Source organism: Grus americana, chromosome 1, assembly GCF_028858705.1.
Source record: "Grus americana isolate bGruAme1 chromosome 1, bGruAme1.mat, whole genome shotgun sequence".
Lineage (NCBI taxonomy): Eukaryota > Metazoa > Chordata > Aves > Gruiformes > Gruidae > Grus > Grus americana.
Window position 1 is genome coordinate 53,888,059 of NC_072852.1, and position 20,581 is coordinate 53,908,639.

The following is a 20,581-nucleotide window of genomic DNA, read 5'->3' on the forward strand; positions in this document are numbered from 1 at the left end:
GCTTAATCATTTCCCCAGCCTTTTCAGCCTTGCCACCAGCTTTTGCAGCAGAAGGGCTCCAAAACACAGATGTGCACACTGTTGGCTGAATAATTCAGTATATTATTAGTTTGGCTTTTGTTTCCTTAATTTCTTGCAAACAGTAAAATCAACCGTTTACACTGTAACTCAATGTATGCAGTCAGCTGACTACTTCCTTAGGTATGTGTTGTGCATATGCACAGAAAGCTGTATTTCTGTCCCCAAGAGACTTTCACACTCAATCTAATTCTACAATACAACATAAAATTATGGATTTGACTGTCATAACTGGGTTTAGCAGTAGAATTTTCTGAGGAGCGATAATATCCCAAAGGCTGGGCTCAAAGAGAATTTCTGTTTGTAGTAACAGGATTCACAAGTCTGGCTAACACCATGTTTTTCCTTTATTCCTCGTTTACCCAACCAACTTCAGCTTGGGTAAGTTCACCAGTGGTGCTGAGTTTCTGTTTCATAGGGGTTACTTGCTAAGACATAGGGCAGGAAACCAGGAAACCTGGGGCCAGTCTGTGAACCCATCCCCCCTGGAAAGACAAATGTTTTCTTTTGTCACGGCCGCACTCTAGCAATGAGATGTATTATTTTATCCTATCATTGACATTATAGATTTAGGTACAGACTCTTTTGTCATCTGTTTAAATCCTGCTTAGCACTGTGCAACCTTGAAAATACACAGACGCCCCCACGCCAGGCACTTGTCTCATGCAAATAATGATCTGTAATAATGAGGGATTCAAATGGATCTCAGAACAGCTGGAAATATTGAGTGCTTTATGGTTTTGCACCAAAACCAACTAACACCATGTAATTTGCTTTACATATTCACCCAAGTTTGTGTAGGTCTGCATTCCACCAAAAGGTTCGTGAACCATTTAGTGACAATGATGTCCCTTTAACATGCTGCTTATCCTCAAATATGCATCCAAATGTAATTTCATCATTGTTTGGTGGTGACAAGGATACATGAAACATAAGGCATCTCCTGATACCAGTTTTCAGTAAGAGCACCCTGCCGAGCAGAGGAGTTTGTCACTGAAGAAGTCTGTTTTGATCCCAAAGCGGCAGCTGGCTGGGGATCACGGCAGAGAGGAGAGAGGAATGTGCAAATCAATTGAACAGAACTGGGATATTTTTAGTCGTGGTGGGGATCAACGTATTTGGGATATATGGCGGTGAACTGCTCGAAAGATGCTGGCTCTTTGTGGAAACACTGCTCGCCCTCTAAAATAGTAGCAGAGAGTGACTGGTTTTAACTCAGTATAAATGGTGCATTTACAACCTGGGCATGATAGGAGTTGGTGCTAAATGAAGTAGCAGAGATTGGAAACTCAGTCTTCAGAGCTAGCTGTTTGGATAATTAAATATGTTCTCTTTCTTATGGCTTATTCTTTCATGTGCTTATTAATTTACATAATTTGCTGTAGCTCCCTGAGGCTGTCAATAACATTACGATACCAGATCTGATATTTCTATTAGTGGCAAGGAAGTAAGGTGCAAAACTCTTTTCTTCACTGATCATAACAGACAGCTAAATAATATTTCTCAGCTAAATGTTTACTTGGCTTTGAAAGCAGTCTCCTAAATGTCAAGATATGATCATAGGCTTTGTATTCCAGTTCAGATTTTCAGACTGCTTTCTATATAAATCCTTTCCTTTGTCACTTCCCTCCGCCAGCCTACCCAGCCTCTTTGCTTTTGTGTTCATCTGTTTCTTGTCATTCAGATTATGAGCTGTCTAGGCATGGACTGTTGTTTTTGTCAATAGGTGTACAGAATTTAGATAAAAGAGTGTTGATCTCTGCCTGTAGATTCTTTGCACTATAATACTGCCATTAATACTGCTGTAAATAATAAGCCCAGGTTCAAAAAATGAGGTGACATATAATTCCTGTGAATAAATTTTCAAAAAGAGACTGAAATGTAAACAATTGAAATACTTATTTAAAAAAAAAAAAAGAAGAAGAAAAGAAAAGAGTGGCAACAAAAGGTTTTAAAACTTTATAAATATCTTGAAGTGGAGCATGATAAACAGCTATGCATAATAAGACGTGTATATGTCTTTGGCAGAAAAATCAAAAGAGAGAGAAATACTGCTGTTGTCCAAATCATACAATTTCAAATAAAACATCTGTCTAATACCATTCATGTATCAGAATGAAGCTTAACGTGTCTTTTTGAAACGCCACACACGTAACAAGACAATTCAAAACTTGTTAAACGTCACTGAATTTGAGTAGTTTGAAAAAGGAACATGAATGATGGTCCGCAAACAGCAGCATGCTGCTAGCTAGCATCAGCGTGGCTAGGAGTTGAGGGCCTTTGACAAAAGGGGCTGCTTTGTTCTTAGGGTGTCACCTTGAGCCTTGGAGCAAGACAGGACAGCTTTCGGCTGATCTCCCATCTCCTAAGTGCTGTGGTCCCCAGGGCTACCAAGTGCTGCAACTTTCTATCTGCAGAACGAAAGATCTCTCACACAAAGGCAGTCCGCAGGGAGCCAGACATGGTTGCTTTGAATTGCAGACAACACAAAGAGGACAGAAAACTGCTGAGGATTAGCAGTAATCCATTCAATTCAAACGGTGCTTGGCAGTTGTGGAGAACTCCTACTGCCAACTATGATATTTTTCAGTGCTGTAACAGGATCTTAGAGCCGTTCCTCATGTATATCAGCTTCCACGGATGCTGGGAGTAACGAACTCTTGATATTCAGAGAATGCATGACGTAGTTATTGAACCCCATTCGTTGCACAGAAAGGAAACCCGAGACTTCAGTCAGCCAGATGTGAAGATATATGAAATCTAACAAATCAAGTACAGCTCATTCCTGCTAATCGTAGTAATTTCAGTGATTATTCCAGCTGGTTGTTCCCAGTCTCTTTCTTGGTTTCCAGTGGTGTTTTTCATGGTGCATCAGCCTCAGTTTTCAAATGAGCTCCCCAGATGTCCTTTCACAAGCCGGGCATGCAGGGACGCTTTTCCCTTGCACTGCAGCATCAGTGCCTGGCAAACCTGCAGCCCATGCCATACTGAAATGACTGCGCTGCAGCCCAGCTGTCTTCCATGTCTAGTGTCTCCGTTGTTTATTATTCATACAGGGCGGTAAGTGTGCACCACTTTTCAGAGAAACATAGGAAAGCCCGTGTCCGTGCTGGGAAAAGCTCCCACAGGCTGCGGTGAGTGAGGCAGACACGGCTTTGAGTGCTACCCCAGGGTGTCTGAGCGGCCTGGACTTTCCGGGATGGTGCTTGGATCCGTTACAGAGGTTTCTGCTGCCTGTTTCTCTAATGGGTGCTAACGTTTGGGAGTCTGAAAATGATTTCCCAAAGGCACAGGGTCCTCCCAGGTGCATTTAGAGCCTCAACTGATTCGTGCCCATCTGCAGCAAGTGCTCTTCCCAAGCAGGTTAATAAAATATTTATATCATGTTTTTCACAGAAGTTGTCTTGTAAAAATGCCCCTTCTATGTCAATCACATAGGACGCTTATAGCTGTTATTTAGAGAAGTGACACTGGAAAGGAGTTGATCTTAAGCAGCGCTGTTATACAGCACATGCCCATGTTCAGAGAGGCACTTAAACCAGACCTTACCTGATTTAAGTTAAACCCTATTGATATAACAGAATTTAAGTACTTCCCAGGATAGCAATGCTTCTCTCAGGTCAGGACTCATATAAACAGCTTAGCCTCCAGTACCAGCACCCAAATCTATTCCTCCGATACAAAGAAAAATCCAGCACCTTTGTTTAAGTACGTGTAAAACTTCTGTTCTTTCAGAGAAAAAAAATGTATTGACCATATGGGGATTTGTCCCCTTTTGCCAATAAGGGGACTTCACAAGTATTTGGGTTGGTGAGATCGTGGTATGTGAGATTGTCTCTGCAACTGTACTCAAGAACAGTGTTGCTTCTGAAAAATAGACAATAACCGTATTCCCTTTCATGTTCCTTTTTTCCATAGGGTCTTTGGAGCAGCTATCTTTCTAACATCTACACTGAACATGTTCATTCCTTCTGCAGCAAGAGTGCATTATGGCTGCGTGATGTTTGTAAGGATTCTGCAAGGTCTGGTCGAGGTAGGAGCACTTGCCATTTTGGTCCTTTCATACATCATTTGTTTTTGGAGATTTGGTTCTAAAAAACCATAAGATCTTTTGGTCAGGTTTTCTCATCAATCTACATTATTACTTGTTACTCATATTTAGGTTGACAATCTTTTAATTGTACCGATTTATATTTTAAAATTTACTTAAAAAGAAATGAAAAGTTTAGGTTTCTGGTGCTGCACTTTGATCTATTTTAGTTTACTTTTGCCACCCACTGCATGTACCAAACAGCATTTTTACCCCAGGATGCATTGCCATTTAAGCGATTATCCAAATTAGTTTGACATCTTCATACCCAAACAACAGAGCTCTTCCGGGCTTACCTAACCCTTCCTAAATCATTCCACGGTGACAAACAGCTAGACAGGTTGGACAGTGTCAGCAACTGCTTGAAGCAGGAATGCAGTGAAAGCAAATTATATGACTTGTGAAATATCTGCCAGGGCGTCACCTACCCAGCCTGCCATGGGATGTGGAGTAAGTGGGCTCCTCCTCTGGAGAGAAGCAGGTTGGCCACCACATCATTCTGTGGTAAGTTGATAGGCTTATATGGTTTATGTAAGTACATATTCCTATTAGACGTGTTTTATTCATTTTGTTATTTAAAAGAGAAATACAAACCCTCTACCCTTTGCCGCGTTCAGCTTGTACTCCGAGCTCAGGAACCTGAGAGTCTTTTTGTTTAGTATGTCACCATTTTATCATTTAAAGTCAACCCTCAGAATTACTCTCATGATAAACTAAAATGGGTCTAGAGGTGCCACATGAGAGAAATCACACTTTTTTTTTTCCATTTGCTCTATCTTTAGGCATTCCATTTATTATACATATTGATCGACCCTGCTAAACAAGCATGCACTTAAAAAAATATTTTAAAAGGACTTGAGTACTTTAGGCTGACTGCAGTGGAGGTGATGTAACTTGTTACTACTGGTTGTTCTGCTTCGCTTTGTTTTGAATTATGATCAGGCTTGTTCTTTGCTCTCTTCTCTGAGTCCCTTTCCAATGCTGACAGCTGGCCTTCTGTAAGATGGCTTGTGGGAAATTTCAGAAGACCTTGGGGAGAGGAACCCAGTGGAAAGATGGGAGAAATCAAACTCTCTCATTCCCTTTGGAATGTTTCCAGCCTCTGGCAAGAGCCTTAAACCTTGTTATGAAGCAGGGAGCAGGAAAAATACTGAGGTTTTACACCTTGTTCTTCAAGGAGATACCCTCTTTTTGCTTACAGCCACACTAATGAAAAGGAAAAAAATAAAAATAAAAAAAGAATTTTCTACTTTTAATTACATCCTCCAGGTAGCAGTTTTTGCCACAGGTCACTCTGTGCTGCCACAGTTTCTTGCCAGAAAAGAGTACTGTGAGTGTCACACCTGTTCGACCCTTTCCCAGGTCTAGTCTGAGCTGTCCCCTCCTCGTACACTCTCCTACCTAATGTCTTCATCTTCTTCTGGCAACCCTGCAATCTTCAATTAGCTGCTAATTCCAGAGAAAACGGTGAATGTTAGTATCTCCCTGCCAGCTCCAGGCTGGATTTGGGTAGGTGGCTAAATCTAAGGAAGGTAAGGCATAATCCAAATGTACTCCCTGTGCTTTCTTACCCTAAAAAAAGTCCAGATATGCAGAATACAGGGCAGAAATGGTTCTGCTGTAATTTCAAATGCGCTGTGTTGGCAGTGAAAGAAAAGGCACTGCTCGTTACTTCACTCTGTCATTTCCCTCTAAGACACCTTCATCATGTATATTTGGTGTGTTCCTTTACATTTGTAACAGGGAAATTGGAACGATGAGCTGTTGTCTAATAATATTGGAGAAAAATCAGAAATATAAGGGCTTTGAAGAGTAAGCAGTTGGGAAAGGTGGAAGAAGAAACAATGAAAATAAATGCAGGTGGTGGGGTAAAACCAGCTAAGGTGAATGTCTGTGGGCAGAATATTCAATAGAAAATGTAAAAGTTGTTAGAGGGAAAAACAGTCTGTCCATTGGCAGTGGAACTGAAAGGCTAGGAAAAATACAGCAATAAAATACAGGAGAAAGGGTAAAAGGAGTGAAACGAGAGAGAAAAAAGCAGATTTTCATATAATGGGAATTTTATTTTTATTACAGATGACTCCAGGATTTAGTGATTATTTATGTATTTCCATTTTCTGTAGAAGAACAGACCAAAAGAGAAGCCCCTCCATGCTCAATGCTCTCTCCTTGAAATCATAGCACCAGGTAGAGAAAGATCCATCCTGCAGCCCAGCACCCATTTTAGTAGCTATAGATCACAGATTCTTGCACTTGAGAGGTGCACAGGAACAGTGGGAAAATTAGGAAAACCCATGTTAATCAGGTTCCTGGGTTCTCTGACTGTATTCTTGCCTGGGGCTTTGCTATTGCTGTAGGAAAAATGAATTACACAGAGACAAGGGAGAAAGGTTACTGTAAACCATTGCGGAGAAGTATTTGCTAATGAGTAGAGCATTAACAAATGTTCATTAACAAAGTATGTTGTAGTCTCAAAACTACAAGTATCTCATTTCCTAGAATAAATCAAAGCAACACTTCTTGCATGTTAAGCCACTGGTACTGTCTTGCACTGAACCCAAATGTCCAGATTGCATGAATTCTCCCTACGGTCTTCGTGGAAATTCCTTTCCAAGCACTTAAATACTCATCTCTCTCTACAAGTCCCTTGGAAACCTTGGCACAGACCATTTTTTAATGCTTTTTTTCCCTGTCGACTTTTGCCTATTTATTCCAGATGTTTGTTCATGCTGTTGATAAGAACTAAACATGGTTAAAGAGACTGAGGGTTGGTCTCAACACCCCCTCTGCTAGCAGCACTTGTGGGATCATGGGGCTAGAACCACCACAAGACCCTCCCAGCACATCTGCAACCATCAGGATTTCTGGACACCAAGAAGGCTTCTGAAATTTGGGCCATTAGCTTCTCTGGAGCTCACCTCATACGCCACAGGGTTAGGAGGGATTCCCCACTTCAGTGCGCACAGCTTACATCTGTGTGGTGGTTTGCCACCAGTTTCAGCTTTGCAAATCCTATTTACCTACAGGGCACAGCCCTTCTAGCTGCAAAATGAGACTGGTGATCCCACACCGGTGAAGGTCAGTCCCTCCCAGCACCCCAAGCTAAATTTTACTGTTGCCACCCCACTCCCCACGTTCACAAGAAAGCACGGTGCCAATCAGCCAGTGGCGTCCCTCCAGTTCTGCCCCCCTGAGCACCTGCCTGGATCATCTGCGCTGGAGGCTTGGCTATCATAGCTGACGTTTTAATCCTTTTTTCTCCTCAGGGTCTTATGCAGGTGCGGTGGTCGCCATGCCACTGGCAGGTGTGCTGGTACAGTATATAGGATGGTCATCAGTCTTTTATATTTATGGTGAGTTGCTTAACATAAAGGATCTCTGCGACTAGACTGGTGCTGCCAGCAGTTTTGTTAAACCTGTATAACAAGTATGGATCAAAGTTGTTTTGGGGAATGTAGATGTTGCAAATGGGTATTCCAATTTATTCTCTACTTATTGCAGCTTCTGAAAGCTTTTATTTTGTAATCATCTGTTGTAAAATGTTTGAAAATTGTAATGACCAGGCTGTAGCCCATGGTCACCCAGTGACAGGGTTGGATGCAGTTGCAAAGGTTGGTCTCTGTAGCACAAACTCGTATGTGATATGTGTCCCAGAGCGCACACTAACAGCGAATGCTACGGCGTATGCTGCTGATGGGGAGCCGAATGTCTCTGAAACCTTCTGCCCTGAGACATCTGCCCCGTGCTGCACACCCTCGGTAAAACCAGTGCAAAGTGGTCCCACCACAGGGGTACGACCTTGTGGCTGTGCTGATGCTCACGCTTCGTCCTACGGTACATGACAGAGCTGCCTCAAACCCGGCCTCACACATCAGCAGCCCAGTTAAGATGGGTGTTCTCTGTTTTCTCTGGAGACACAGAGTGCACCATAAAATGTGCCGTTGCAATCTGGTTGTGAAGTTCTTTTACACAGTTTGTGACTGTGTCATGACCAGTCTGCCTTTTTCCCTTCCCCAGGTCCCACGTAAAGCTTTGCTTCTGCCTTTTCTCTGCCCCATGCATATCACGTAATACAAGTGACAAAATGCTCAAACACTTTGCAATCAGGTATACAATATACACAGAGTTAGTTATCATATTTTTCTTACTTCCCTGGGCACATTTTCTATGCAGATTTGGTTTAGTTGGGTCTTGAAACAAACTTCAAAGCCTGCAGATACTGAAGTGTGGCTTTATTGGCTTTTAAAACTGAGCTTTGCTTTTCCTGTCTCTGCAGGAATGTTTGGGATTGTCTGGTACGTGTTCTGGCTGCTGCATGCCTATGAGAGCCCAGCTGCACATCCAACAATAACCAATGAAGAAAAGATATATATAGAGACAAGTATCGGAGAAGGATCCAGCCTAGCTAGTGCAAGTGTAAGTAAAAACGTTATAATTTGTGAGCACTTCGCACCAGATGACCATATGACTGGATGGATACTATTAGCCACGTGACAGCAGCAGAACTATTTGCTGTTGATGTTTAGCGGCTTTTCCTTTTATGAAAATTACAGGATCGGGGTCACGCAGCTGGACAGGACGAGTTCAGCTACGGGCAAAACACATAGTGCTGCTTCAGGTCTCGGCTTGTAGAAACTCCCTCATCTGGGGAGGGAAAGGAGTGGGGAGAGAGGAGAGACAACACGTTGATCTCCTGCTCTTGACTAACTATCATGTTTGCTCTAAAAAATATTAATGGAAATAGCTAAATAAGAAACTGGCTCCAAAAGTTAAATTATCCAGTTGCCTTCTGAGCTTTTATTAAGGATGATTTAAATTCTGAAAGTTTAAGGACACGGTTTCTGCCCTGCTCACTCTCACAGCAGCTCAGCTCGTTGTTTTAAGACTTCCCTCCTCTCTCTGAAAGGACCCTGGAAGATCCTGGAAACTAAAAACTAAAACCTATTTCCCCATCAAACTTTTCTCCATTTCCTTAGATAACTCATTTTTGCTAGTGGCAAAAACCAATCTGTTTCTTGATAAACTGTTCCTTCTTGGTTTTTTCTCTAGAATATTCTGGAGCCAAATAACTCCAAACTCTTTTCTCTACATGTTTTGTGTAATAGCCTTGCTGAGAGTATAAAGTACCGGACTCCTTTTGGGCATGCTCCTGGAGTTTGGCTGAAGTCACTCAGGTCTTGGCTGGAAAAACACACGCTTGCTACAGGTCATGGTTTTCCTCTTGCTGTACACTGGTTTTACTGCAGAGGACACTACTACCACCACCATGTGTTCACACATGACCGCAGGCATACGGCTGCCTGTAGAACACAACTACCATTTAAAAAAAAGGAGAATGTCAATGTATATTGCCATAGTTACATATTTCAGCTTCTGATTTGAATTCTAATATAAGTGAATAGGGCTCTAAAGTGTTTTTGTTCCTGCTGTATGGAGTATTGAAGCATAAATAGAAACTGGAAATGCCAAAAGCAAGTTATAGAAATCAAATCCTCTACCACAGATTTTTTTTTTTACTGAATGAAATGGATTGAAGCAGGTAGCTACCTGTTGCTGCATATTTCTTCGCTTGGATAATCCTTTTTTCACAATCCTTTCAGTGGAATGTCTCAAACTGCATCATGCCAAAAAGCAGGGAACAGCACAAGGTTTTCCTCTAGTTTTCTTCGATTCTGTTATTGATCCTGTTATCCCAATAGCAGGATTCCAGAAGACTTTGTGTAATTTCAGTAAGTAAAGCAATAATAGTACAGCAGTCATCTTAAAAATCCTAACTATCCTAAGAAAGTTTCTCTACTTGTCTTTTGCCACTAATCCAAGAGAGATCTTTCACTTGCACTGTAAATGATTTGCAGTGTAAATTGGATGCAATGTACTGGATAGTCCTGATACTAAAAGATACTGCCTTCTGCCTACTCAAAAATGACCTTTTTTTTTTTTTATTATTTTCCTAGAAATTTAGTACTCCCTGGAAGAGATTTTTCACTTCAATGCCAGTTTATGCAATCATTGTGGCAAACTTTTGTAGAAGCTGGACCTTCTATTTGCTCCTTATAAGTCAGCCTGCTTACTTTGAAGAAGTCTTTGGGTTTGCAATAAGCAAGGTAAATGTCTGAGATGAAGCAGTGACCTTCAGACTTCACCCTATGAGATGCAGAGTGCTTGAAGATCCCCAGACTTCTCTGGAGTCATTACAGTAGCTTATTCACAGTAGTTCTGGTGATCTGATAGTTCACATACTTCTGGTGATCTGATAGAAATCTGGCTTGCATCAAACTATTAGCAAAAGAAAAGAACTGAAAAGTTGTTTTGGGAAAGAGTTGATTAAAAAATCACATATATCATGAAAACCACAAGGTAAGTAAATAGAAATACACATTTTGTTTAGTGCTGTCAGTTTAGCATTACTTGCCAGGTAATTTTTATCCTTTTTTTTTAATTTTATGTCATTTCTTTTCATTGACAATGAGGGGTCAAATTCTTTATGGATTGATATTCCCTGCCACTGCCACTGCCATTTCCTTAAAGGCAGTACTGTTACACTCCCTCTTCAGAGCATGAATGAGGACTTCAGAATATTTGTTCTAGAAAAGTTTTCCCAACCTTCCTTTAAAAAAACCCCTACTTGCTATATTGTAAATTATTGTCAAGCAAGTGTAATCCTGCAAACCAATAACAAACAACATCATTATCTGTGTGGTCTGGGAGCACCAGCGTGCCCAGGTTCTGCAATGCTGTTGTGGTAGCAATGACACTCTGAATGGCCAAGCACAGCACGGAGATGAAGAACAGGGGTATTAAGACAAAATAGGTTTGTTTATTCTGAATTGCCTTTCATAAATGGCAGAGTTGCACATCTGTGTACCTCACTAGTTAAAAACTCATGTAAAACTGACTCAGTGTTCATGTAAGGAGGTTGCACATCCTAGAAAATAAACACCAACTTCTCACTAAATTACTTTCCCAAAGAAAAGCTTCTAGAAAGTGACATGCTGATCACTAGAACTCCGCAAAATAGTCTTTTTGCATATCTGGCATAAGTACCAGAGCTAACAGAAACAATAACCCTTTCACAGAAAATTCTCCAAGGGGAAGTCACACTTGACCAACTTGATAAACTTCTGTGGTGAAATGACTGGCCTGGTAGACAAGGGGAGAGCAGTGGATATTGTCTACCTAGACATCAGTAACGCCTTGGACACCGTCTCCCATAAGATCCTCATAGAGAAGATGTTGATGTACAGGCTGGTTGAGCAGACAGTGAGGTGGATTGAAAACTGGCTGAATGGCTGGATCTAGAGAGTGGTGATCAGTGAGACGAAGTCTAGTTGGAGGCCAGTAACTAGAGGGACCTTGACAGGCTGGAGAAATGTGCTGACAGGCACCTCATGAAGTTCAATGAGGGGAAATGAAAAGTCCTGCACTTGGGGAGCCCATGCACCATTACATGCTGGGGCCCTGCACAGCTGGAAAACAGCTTTGCAGAAAAGGATCTGGGGGTCCTGGTGGATACCAGGTTGAACATGAGCCAGCAACATGCCCTTGCAGTAAAGAAGGTGAATAGTATCCTGCGCTGCATTAGGCAAAATATTGACAGCAGGTAGAGGAAGGTGATCTTTCCCCTCTACGCAGCACTAATGAGGCCATACCTCGAGTACTATATCCAGTTCTGGGCTCCCTAGTATAAGAGAGACATGGACATACTGGAGAGAGTCCAATGAAGGTCCTCAAAGATGATTAAGGAACTGGAGCATCTCCAGTTCCTATGAGGAAAGGCCGAGAGCTGGGACTGTTTAGCCTGGAGAAGAGAAGGCTCAGGGGAGATCTCATCTCTGTATACAAATACCTGAAGGGATGGTGCAAAGAAGACAGAGCCAGGCTCTTCTCAGTGGTGCCCATGGGCACCAGAGGCCATGGGCACAAACTGGAGCAGAGGAGGTCCCATCTGAACATCAGGAAACACTTTTTTACTCTGAGGGTGACTGAGCACTTGCACAGGTTGCCCAGAGAGGTTGTGGAGTCTCCATCCTAAGGTTACCCAGGTTTTGATTGCAGGTTCTGTTGGAGGAAAGGTCTGCAATCCTCTCACACAAGGATCCAGGATAAAAATGTGTCCAATGGAGGGTGGGGGGGAAAGAGATAAAGAAAAGTTACGGATTCTGTTTTCTTCCCCCCAAATCCTGAAGGAGGACACGAGCAATAAGCACTCATTTGTCTTATTGCAGGTTGGCCTTTTGTCGGCAGTCCCTCACATGGTCATGACAATCATTGTACCCATTGGAGGGCAGCTAGCTGACTTCTTACGGAGCAGGAAGATTTTAACCACTACCACTGTAAGGAAGGTCATGAATTGTGGAGGTACTATTGGATTCTGAAAATACGATATTTCAATTGTGTGCTGCAGTTGATGCAGATATAAAAGTTTGATCCATGTTTAGTTGTAAGAAGAGACAAATTACTCTAGATTGCATTTTCAGCTGGTTAATCTGAAACATTTAATGGAGAGCTGATGTCAGATGTCCTCGTGGTATAAATACTTACTCATATGAGCATGCTTTTAAAAAAGGAGGGGGCAAGAAGCCTGGTTAATAATTAGAAGGGTAATAAGAACTGGCCCAGAAGGATAGTGTGATGAGACAGGCCTCATCCTGCAATCTCATACGACAAAGCTAACCATGTACTGTGGTGCTCTAGAGGCCCTTTCCCAGCGGACACAGCCTTGCAATAACTGGCCGTGTTCCTGTGTGCTACTTCCAGAAGAACCGACTGGCACGTTTAGACTGGAAGTGTTGGGTAGAAGAAAGGCTGGGGACAGACAGACTCACACATTCTTACTCAGCATAAAATAATTTGTTTCCAGTTCAGTCACTGAACTGAAAAATCGATGACGTCTACATGTAAGGAAGATAGTAAGACCAAAAATTTCAAGCCAGATAGCCTGAGGAGCTGCTCTCCTCTGCCAATTTCTGGCTTACATTATTAATGGCCAGCACAGGCTGCCTGAAATAGAGATGCCTGCAGTCAGAGATGCCATGCAGCTTGGCTATGCATATTCACAAAGGATTCTCAGATTCATTGTATTTTTTAGGGTGTATTTACAGTGTCATTCAAAATAATAAACAGAAGGATTGTCGTGTTACATACTAGAAAATGTTAATTTGCAGTAATGGCAGAGACTGGAAGTTCCCTGTGATATCCAGGGATGCTCTATTGTGATGGTGGCACACTTGTCTGAAAAATGCTCGTGTTCCATTTGCCAAGAACGTCTCATGTCATTACAACCATGAGACATTGAAGGCAAAAAGTATTATTCTCCTTTCCTTACCATGTTTGTGCGTTTGTGAATTTTTCAGTGCTTTGCATGGTCTTTTTCTCCTTGTTTCCCCGTACTGCTCAGTGAGTTAATTTCACCAATGGCTTGGGTCATTTACACAGCAATGAGGAGAAAAAAGCATATTGTTAAACAATAAATATTCAAATATTTCTGCGAATCCACAAAGCTGCCAAGTATTTTAAAGAATAACTAGAAGATACAAAATAATTTTATTTCATTTTAAGTTGCTATTCTGGCTAGATCTTATTGGTATCTCTGTGACCAATACTAATTTAAATGTAATTTATTTCCATATGTTTCATTTGAAGGCTTTGGGATGGAAGCAACCTTGCTTTTGGTGGTTGGTTATTCTCATACAAAAGGTGTGGCTATTTCCTTTCTGGTGTTAGCAGTGGGCTTCAGTGGCTTTGCAATTTCAGGTAAGAATTATTCTTACTAGTGGTTTTACTATTAGTGATAAAAGTGATGTTGTTATTCCCACTGTTGTTACTGTCATAATTTCTATTATTCCGTTTGCTCTTGGTGTGGCTGCTTATGGGGTATTCCCTACTTCTTCCGACATCAGAAATAATTTACTTCAGTATCTATAAAAAGTGTTGCACATAGGACATGAAACTTTGTAAGAACCTGCTCTTTATTGATTCCAGTTTACATCAGCTTTGTGCTGTTATTTTCTAATGTGCTTTCACAGTGTCAGCCACCTTTTCTTCTTCCATAAACAGTATCCCTAAAAGGGGAGAGAGAGAGAATTACTCTGGAATGAATAGTTGCTCAAAGGCTATCAGTTGCAGCCCTGCTCCCAGCCCTAGCTGCCAGTTTCTGCTTTCTAGGTCAGTCCTCTCTCTGTCGTGTCCTATAACCAACCCTTCCCCAGAACAGCTGTTTCTAACACTTTCATGGGTCTCATCTCACTGCTTTCACGCTGACTTTTTTATTAAAAAAACCCCCTCCTTTTGTTATGAAGATGGAAGGCCATCAGCTAGCAGACTGCCAAGAAGATGGATCTGTTGAGCAAAATTGACCGGCAAAGTAACTGCTGGTCTTCATTTGTTTCGGGATTATGCAGATAGGAAGTAGTTTTGCTACTCAGTTATGAGGTGCTTGCACAGCAGGCAATCAATTAATTTTTATCACAGGATTTTCCCAGTACTCAACTTTTTATTGTGTTTAATCCCATGGACTTGGAATTCATCACCCTTTCTTGTGATCATCCATAGCTCACATGACTAATTTTCATTACCTAAAGCTAATACCTATATATCTGAGCTGATTTTTTACTATTTGTTTTTATTTCTAAATAAAATATGTACCCAAAAGATACACTACAGTAAAGGTAATTTTTTTTCCTACTGGTTTATATTCTGGGTTTTTATCATGTTGTTAAACTGCTACTTAAAGTACAGGAAAATGCGTATTAAAAACCACTACTACCTCAATAAAAAGTTATCAGACATTTGACAAACATGAGGCATTCATTCCTTAATTAAAAAGGTTTGCTGAGTGCATTGTTTCAGTATAAGAAGATGGGAAGCACAGATACTTTAAACAAGGCCAAAACAAACCATATTTTCTATACAACATGATCCCCAAAGGTGGGGAAAAAAGAAGTTTTGAAAAAGAATAAAGAGTTGCAACATATTTTCCATCTTTATCACCAAGAAAATACTACCCTTCTTTCTCATATATATGGTAATGGGGTTTCCTACCTGTTTCAGGCTTCTTTAGCCAGCAGGGCTGTTGAAAGCCCTGTTGGTCTGGTAGCACAAAGCTGTATAGTTGACCATTGTCTCTCATCTGTTGTAGGATTCAACGTGAATCACTTGGACATAGCCCCACGTTACGCTAGCATTCTGATGGGGATCTCCAACGGGGTGGGGACGCTGTCGGGCATGGTGTGCCCGCTCATCGTTGGTGCAATGACGAAACATAAGGTAATATTTCTCCATGTTTTCTAGGAAAAGGATTAGGTAATGCAACAAAAGTTAAGACATTTCAAAGCTTCCTGGGAACTCCATTTCATCATCAATCTCTGCAGCTGTTTTCTGTTGTTGTTTGTTTTAAAGATCCACTTTTACAATATCACAGGGGCCAGATTCTTGGCTATTATAAACTAATTATCTATGTAGGGAGATATTATTTAATACGACCTGAGGCTGCGTCTCTGCAATATCTCCATGCTACCAGCTAATGCTTATAAGACTAGGGAAACTCCTCTACAACGCATCCCTGGTAGGGTTCCTAAGCAATCACCAATCTACAATAAGATTAACTTAGTTGTTAGAAAAATCCCTGCATTTCCAACTCCACGAATATTTCACATGCAAGAGAGAAACTTCACTGTGAGGAAAAAAAAACCAAACCAACATTATTTTATTTTACTAACCATTGTTATGAAAAAAAAAATCTTCACAGTGACTTTCATCAATTGTTCTATCTGTAACATCAGGAATCAGTGATCATGGTCATTGTTCAATAGGTGCTAATTCATGGTCTAACTGAGAGAGTAATATTTCTTTTTGCTGCAAACTTAATGAGGCCTGCACCATTCTTGCAGACCCGGGAAGAATGGCAAAACGTCTTTCTGATCGCAGCCCTGGTACATTACAGTGGAGTGATATTCTACGCTATCTTTGCTTCTGGGGAGAAGCAGGAATGGGCTGACCCTGAAAACCTCAATGAAGAGAAATGTGGCATAATTGATCAGGATGAACTGGCTGAAGAAACAGAGATGAACAATGAAACTTTTGTAAGTCCAAAGAAAATGTATGGTGCTACCAGTCAAAACAGCGAAGTACAGAGGAGGGAATGGAGAAAGCAAAAGCAAGTAACTCAAGATGTGGAAGAACAGACTTCTTACCATTATGAAAATGGAAATTTTCAAGATTTGTCATAATACTTGAAATTGTAAGGTTTGTATAGCAGCTGCTCCCATCCCCCCTTCTGCCTAGCTGCCCCAAATCATCTGGTATCCATATTTATTTTCTTATTCAATCGTGTAACATCTGGCCATGTGGCTAGATACAAGGGGTGGTAGTTCCTTCTAATAGTATGGAAGAGGGCTAACAACAATGGGATTGGGAGAAGTGATACTAGATCCTTGCTCGGCCATCATATCCCCTTGGGAAGAGCTCCTGCACCCGTTAGGAGATGACCAGCCCTTGCAGGGCTCATGCCTGGTGCAAGCCTATGACTGTAGAAGCAAGGACTGCCCTCATCGTCTTGCCTGGACAAGGACAAAGTCGTATCAGATGGGTGATCCACAGTGGTATATGTAATTACTGGGTCTCCAGTGGCATGAAAGTCTGCCCTGAGTGGCCCTGCTTTGCCTTTTTAGGATTCCTGTAGGTTGGAGTTTGAGCTGCTTAACCCACACCAAATTGCAAGCTCGTGCTGAAAGAAAAGTAGTTTTATGGCAGTAGGCTGCAATTAATTACTAATGGTCACACAACAAGAGGAAGAGGACCATGTAGAAGAGATGGCACAGTATTGCTTCAACAGTTCCTTCAACTCATTGACAGTCTGCTTTATATGCATAGCCCACAGAGTCTGGATAAGGCAATAAAATGGATACTTGTGAGATTTCTCACCCTCTAAAGATTTTGTGCTGGCATGAAATAATTTTGAATACAAAATCATGGTTAGTGATGCAATATTATTAATCCTTATGAAAAGAAATCTTAGTCCTGTTGGGATTAGATTTCTCACTCAATTCATTATTGTGAAGTAATTTAAATATATTTTTTTAGTATTATACTGATAGATTATATAGCCTCAACCCCAACAGTCCTCATTTAGGTGAATGAGCTTGCTTACACAAGTAAAGTCTTTAGTTCTGGATCTGTAACTTTTCAATGCCTCAGTCTTGCTGTTGCTACAAATGAAGTACTGTACCATTTGAGAGTTAAACAGAGTATCTATGTCTGAAAGTAATTTTCTCTTGCCATTGGTATATGTTGGACAGTATAAAGTGGCTTTAGCCTTCTTCTACCATTTTTAGAATCAACCAGTGGAGCATGCTGTATCATCTCAAGCAGTTAGGTGCAACTCAGAGACTCATTGTGGCATTAACACTCTTTTCAGAATGGAGAATTTCAGTAAGCTGTGATTTAATTTTGTCTTTCATTATGATTACTGCCTCATTAAATTCAAGTGAAAGCTATCCTGTCTAGCCTACAATGTGTTTGTGATGTTTCAGTAATATTGTTCTCATGTACCATATATAGACATTGTGATGCACATGAGATTTGAACATTTCCAGTACGCATTTTGCTATTTGTTGAAGTGCAATTGAATATCATGAGTGGAATTACACTTGTACATTCATTTGAATCCATGGATGATTTATCTTCCTTACAAATGAAATTAAACCGGGAGACCAGGAGGTTAGCTGATTCTGTTTTCATGTCTCTGGTTCCTTTTCTACCTAGCAAAGTCCAATCAACAATTATAGAAGGATAAGAAGTAAAGTAAGGTAAATGGAAATGGATGCATGCCTAATTTGACTTCAGTGAGGATTTTGTGATTGGTATCAGCAGATAATTTAATGATATGGGTATTGTTATGGTACAGCTGAATCCTACCTTGACACAATGCAGTTTATTAATAAGCCAATAAAATAAAAAAAATCACTTTATTTTGTTAGGACAGGAAGGAATTTTTTTTTTCAAATTCTAAACTTTACTTCAGACTATTTCACTACTGCTTACTTCACTACTGACATTTAGAACAGGTATAAGAAAATATCTTCTTTCTTGCAGGTTATAGTGAACATTTGGGGATTTAAGTTGCAGGAGCTTGAGTCAAATGTTCTCATCAAAAAAGCTGGACCATCTGCTGTCAAACTATTTTGCAATGTTCACCACACCTTATGAAAGAGAGAGGGCCACTTCTTTACATATGCGCAAATCAAACAGCTTCTTTCTCCCTCTCCAATCACGTAGCACACATGTAGTTACTACAGCAACACTTAATAGGGAAAATGGTATTATGAAAGGATTTAATATAAGAATCTGTGTAAGTATAATCGGACGGAGAGGAAAGAGTAAGTGAATCTGCTGGCCTTACCAAAGAGAAGACCGGACAATGGACCGTTCTAGAAACAGTAATGTTTTCTGAGAAGAAGCATCATTTTTCCAGTAATGACAAAGGGTAACTTTCCTGTCTGGCTAAGAGGAACACAAAGGGATTGAATGTCGTTGTTATGACAAAGAATTACAAACATCCCGAAAGTTTGGGAAATGGCCAGCCGGCAGATGAGAGCTCGGTTGCCTCTGTGGTGAACGTAGCTGCTATTTCCTACTGTTCTAGATATGTGCCACAGCTGTCACAAGTGACACGTGATACAGCGAGGAGCTCAGTTTAGCAGGATCATTTCGTATCCACAAACAGACCGCACTGATTTAGTTCAGTGGAAGTTTGACCTCAATGAACATTTGAGCATTATTTAATGCCCTGAAAGAAATAGTTCAAAAAACATTTGGACAAGCTTTTGCATTTAAATAAGCACTTTCTTTTCTAAATTTAACTGCTTCCAGAAGCAGAGTATCATCTCTGACAAGTTGAAGTCATGCACATACCACAATGCTTTTCCAGGCAATCACATTCAGATGGCTGGGCTGTCTTTCTCCCTTTCCTTTTCAACTGTTTAAAATTGTTCAGGTGCATTGCATGAAGTGTAAACACCAGCACTGGTTGGAAGTTAGTTTCCTTTCCTGGAAATCTTTGTTACTTAATCAACTCTTTGATCTACACAGTGGCTACCACAATACTGTATGACCAAAAATAAAGCCAACTTATTGGGATCAAACAGGCTTTGTAACTCCAGTTTTACTGGATGTCTCTATCAGCAACCTGCTCCAACAGCCTTTTCTTGTGGGATCTGAGAAAGCACAATCACTGAGGGTGTTTCTGCTAAAACTGTCTTCTTAAAATATGTTAGAATTTGGAACATTTAAACAATCAGGCAAACAGCTGGCATATCCCAACCTGACTCCAAAAAAGTCACAGATCTAATGCTAGTGGATGTGAATAACTTAAATGATATTTCCTAAGGAGAATTATTACCTTGATTAAACTTCATTTATTGCATTATTTGCATATTTTTATGTCCCCATGTCCAAAATAACTTCTGCGTATTTTCAAATATTAGACAGCACTCATACACTCAGAGTTTTATTCAAACACAGCTTTCTGATTGCAGAAGGAAGCAAAATTTGGTTTATTTTGGAAAAGAGACCTTAAGCAAGCTAGAGGAAGAGTCAACTTTCCATAATGTGAAATCGTAAGATAGGCCACGGAATATTAATGTAAGTCTGAGAAGAGAAAAAGTAGAACAGTAAGTCCTAGGTATATGTTGTTATGTATTGTTATCCATTGATCCTTCTTAGCAAAGAAAGCTGCAGCTTTTATTTCCTTGACACCTCATGTTTTCCAGGTGGTACTAGCAGAAGTTTAATGGTAATTAATGCTCCTCTTATATTTATGTAGGAGTTAAAAAAAAATGTTCCTTGTATTGAGAAAGGAAAAATGACAGAAACAATGAAAGTTCACCTGAGTAGAAACTTATCCAGGGAAAAAATCACTTGGTCCAAAAGAATATACAGACTTTTGGGTGAAAATATAACGAGGACATCCAGATGTTAGCAAAGTGCCAGGAGGAGTCTCATGTGTGTAACATAATTAATTTGAAAGTAGCAAGGCAAAAATTAATTCAAGGTCATGTAAAATGTGTCATGGCTTCACATGGATGTTTCCAATTGACTCCTGTTGTCAGACAGTTACAGAGATCTTTAAGTTTAGTCATTACTTTAGAGATTTTTTAAAGGACAATTTTGTAAAAAACCCCCGATTTCTTGTTTTTCTTCCCATCTTCCATTAAAGACCTTAATCTGAGAGTGATATTTTATTATCCATATTTTAAGAAAGAGAAGAGGTATTTCTTGTGATTAAAAGAACAGAAAAAGGAAAAGAAAAAAAGAGAAAACAAATTGCAGCTAAGAGCCAATGCAGACGGAGGGCTGAGGACAGACAAGAAATCAGCTTCCAAATCCTGGAAGCAGAACTTGGAGTTCTCTAGATTT

General features: G+C 40.5%; 1 protein-coding gene across 1 annotated transcript in view; it reads left to right on the plus strand.

Annotated features, from left to right (window-relative positions):
* SLC17A8 (solute carrier family 17 member 8) overlaps positions 1 to 16,395 on the plus strand; it is a 28,365-nt gene extending 11,970 nt beyond the window's left edge. Inside the window, exons 4-12 of the mRNA XM_054843724.1 lie at positions 3,997 to 4,111; positions 4,585 to 4,672; positions 7,435 to 7,521; positions 8,445 to 8,584; positions 10,123 to 10,272; positions 12,394 to 12,526; positions 13,811 to 13,921; positions 15,306 to 15,433; positions 16,057 to 16,395. Of these exons, the coding sequence (XP_054699699.1) occupies positions 3,997 to 4,111; positions 4,585 to 4,672; positions 7,435 to 7,521; positions 8,445 to 8,584; positions 10,123 to 10,272; positions 12,394 to 12,526; positions 13,811 to 13,921; positions 15,306 to 15,433; positions 16,057 to 16,395 (1,291 nt within the window). The remainder of the gene's footprint in view (positions 1 to 3,996; positions 4,112 to 4,584; positions 4,673 to 7,434; positions 7,522 to 8,444; positions 8,585 to 10,122; positions 10,273 to 12,393; positions 12,527 to 13,810; positions 13,922 to 15,305; positions 15,434 to 16,056) is intronic.
* Positions 16,396 to 20,581: the final 4,186 nt, after the last annotated feature.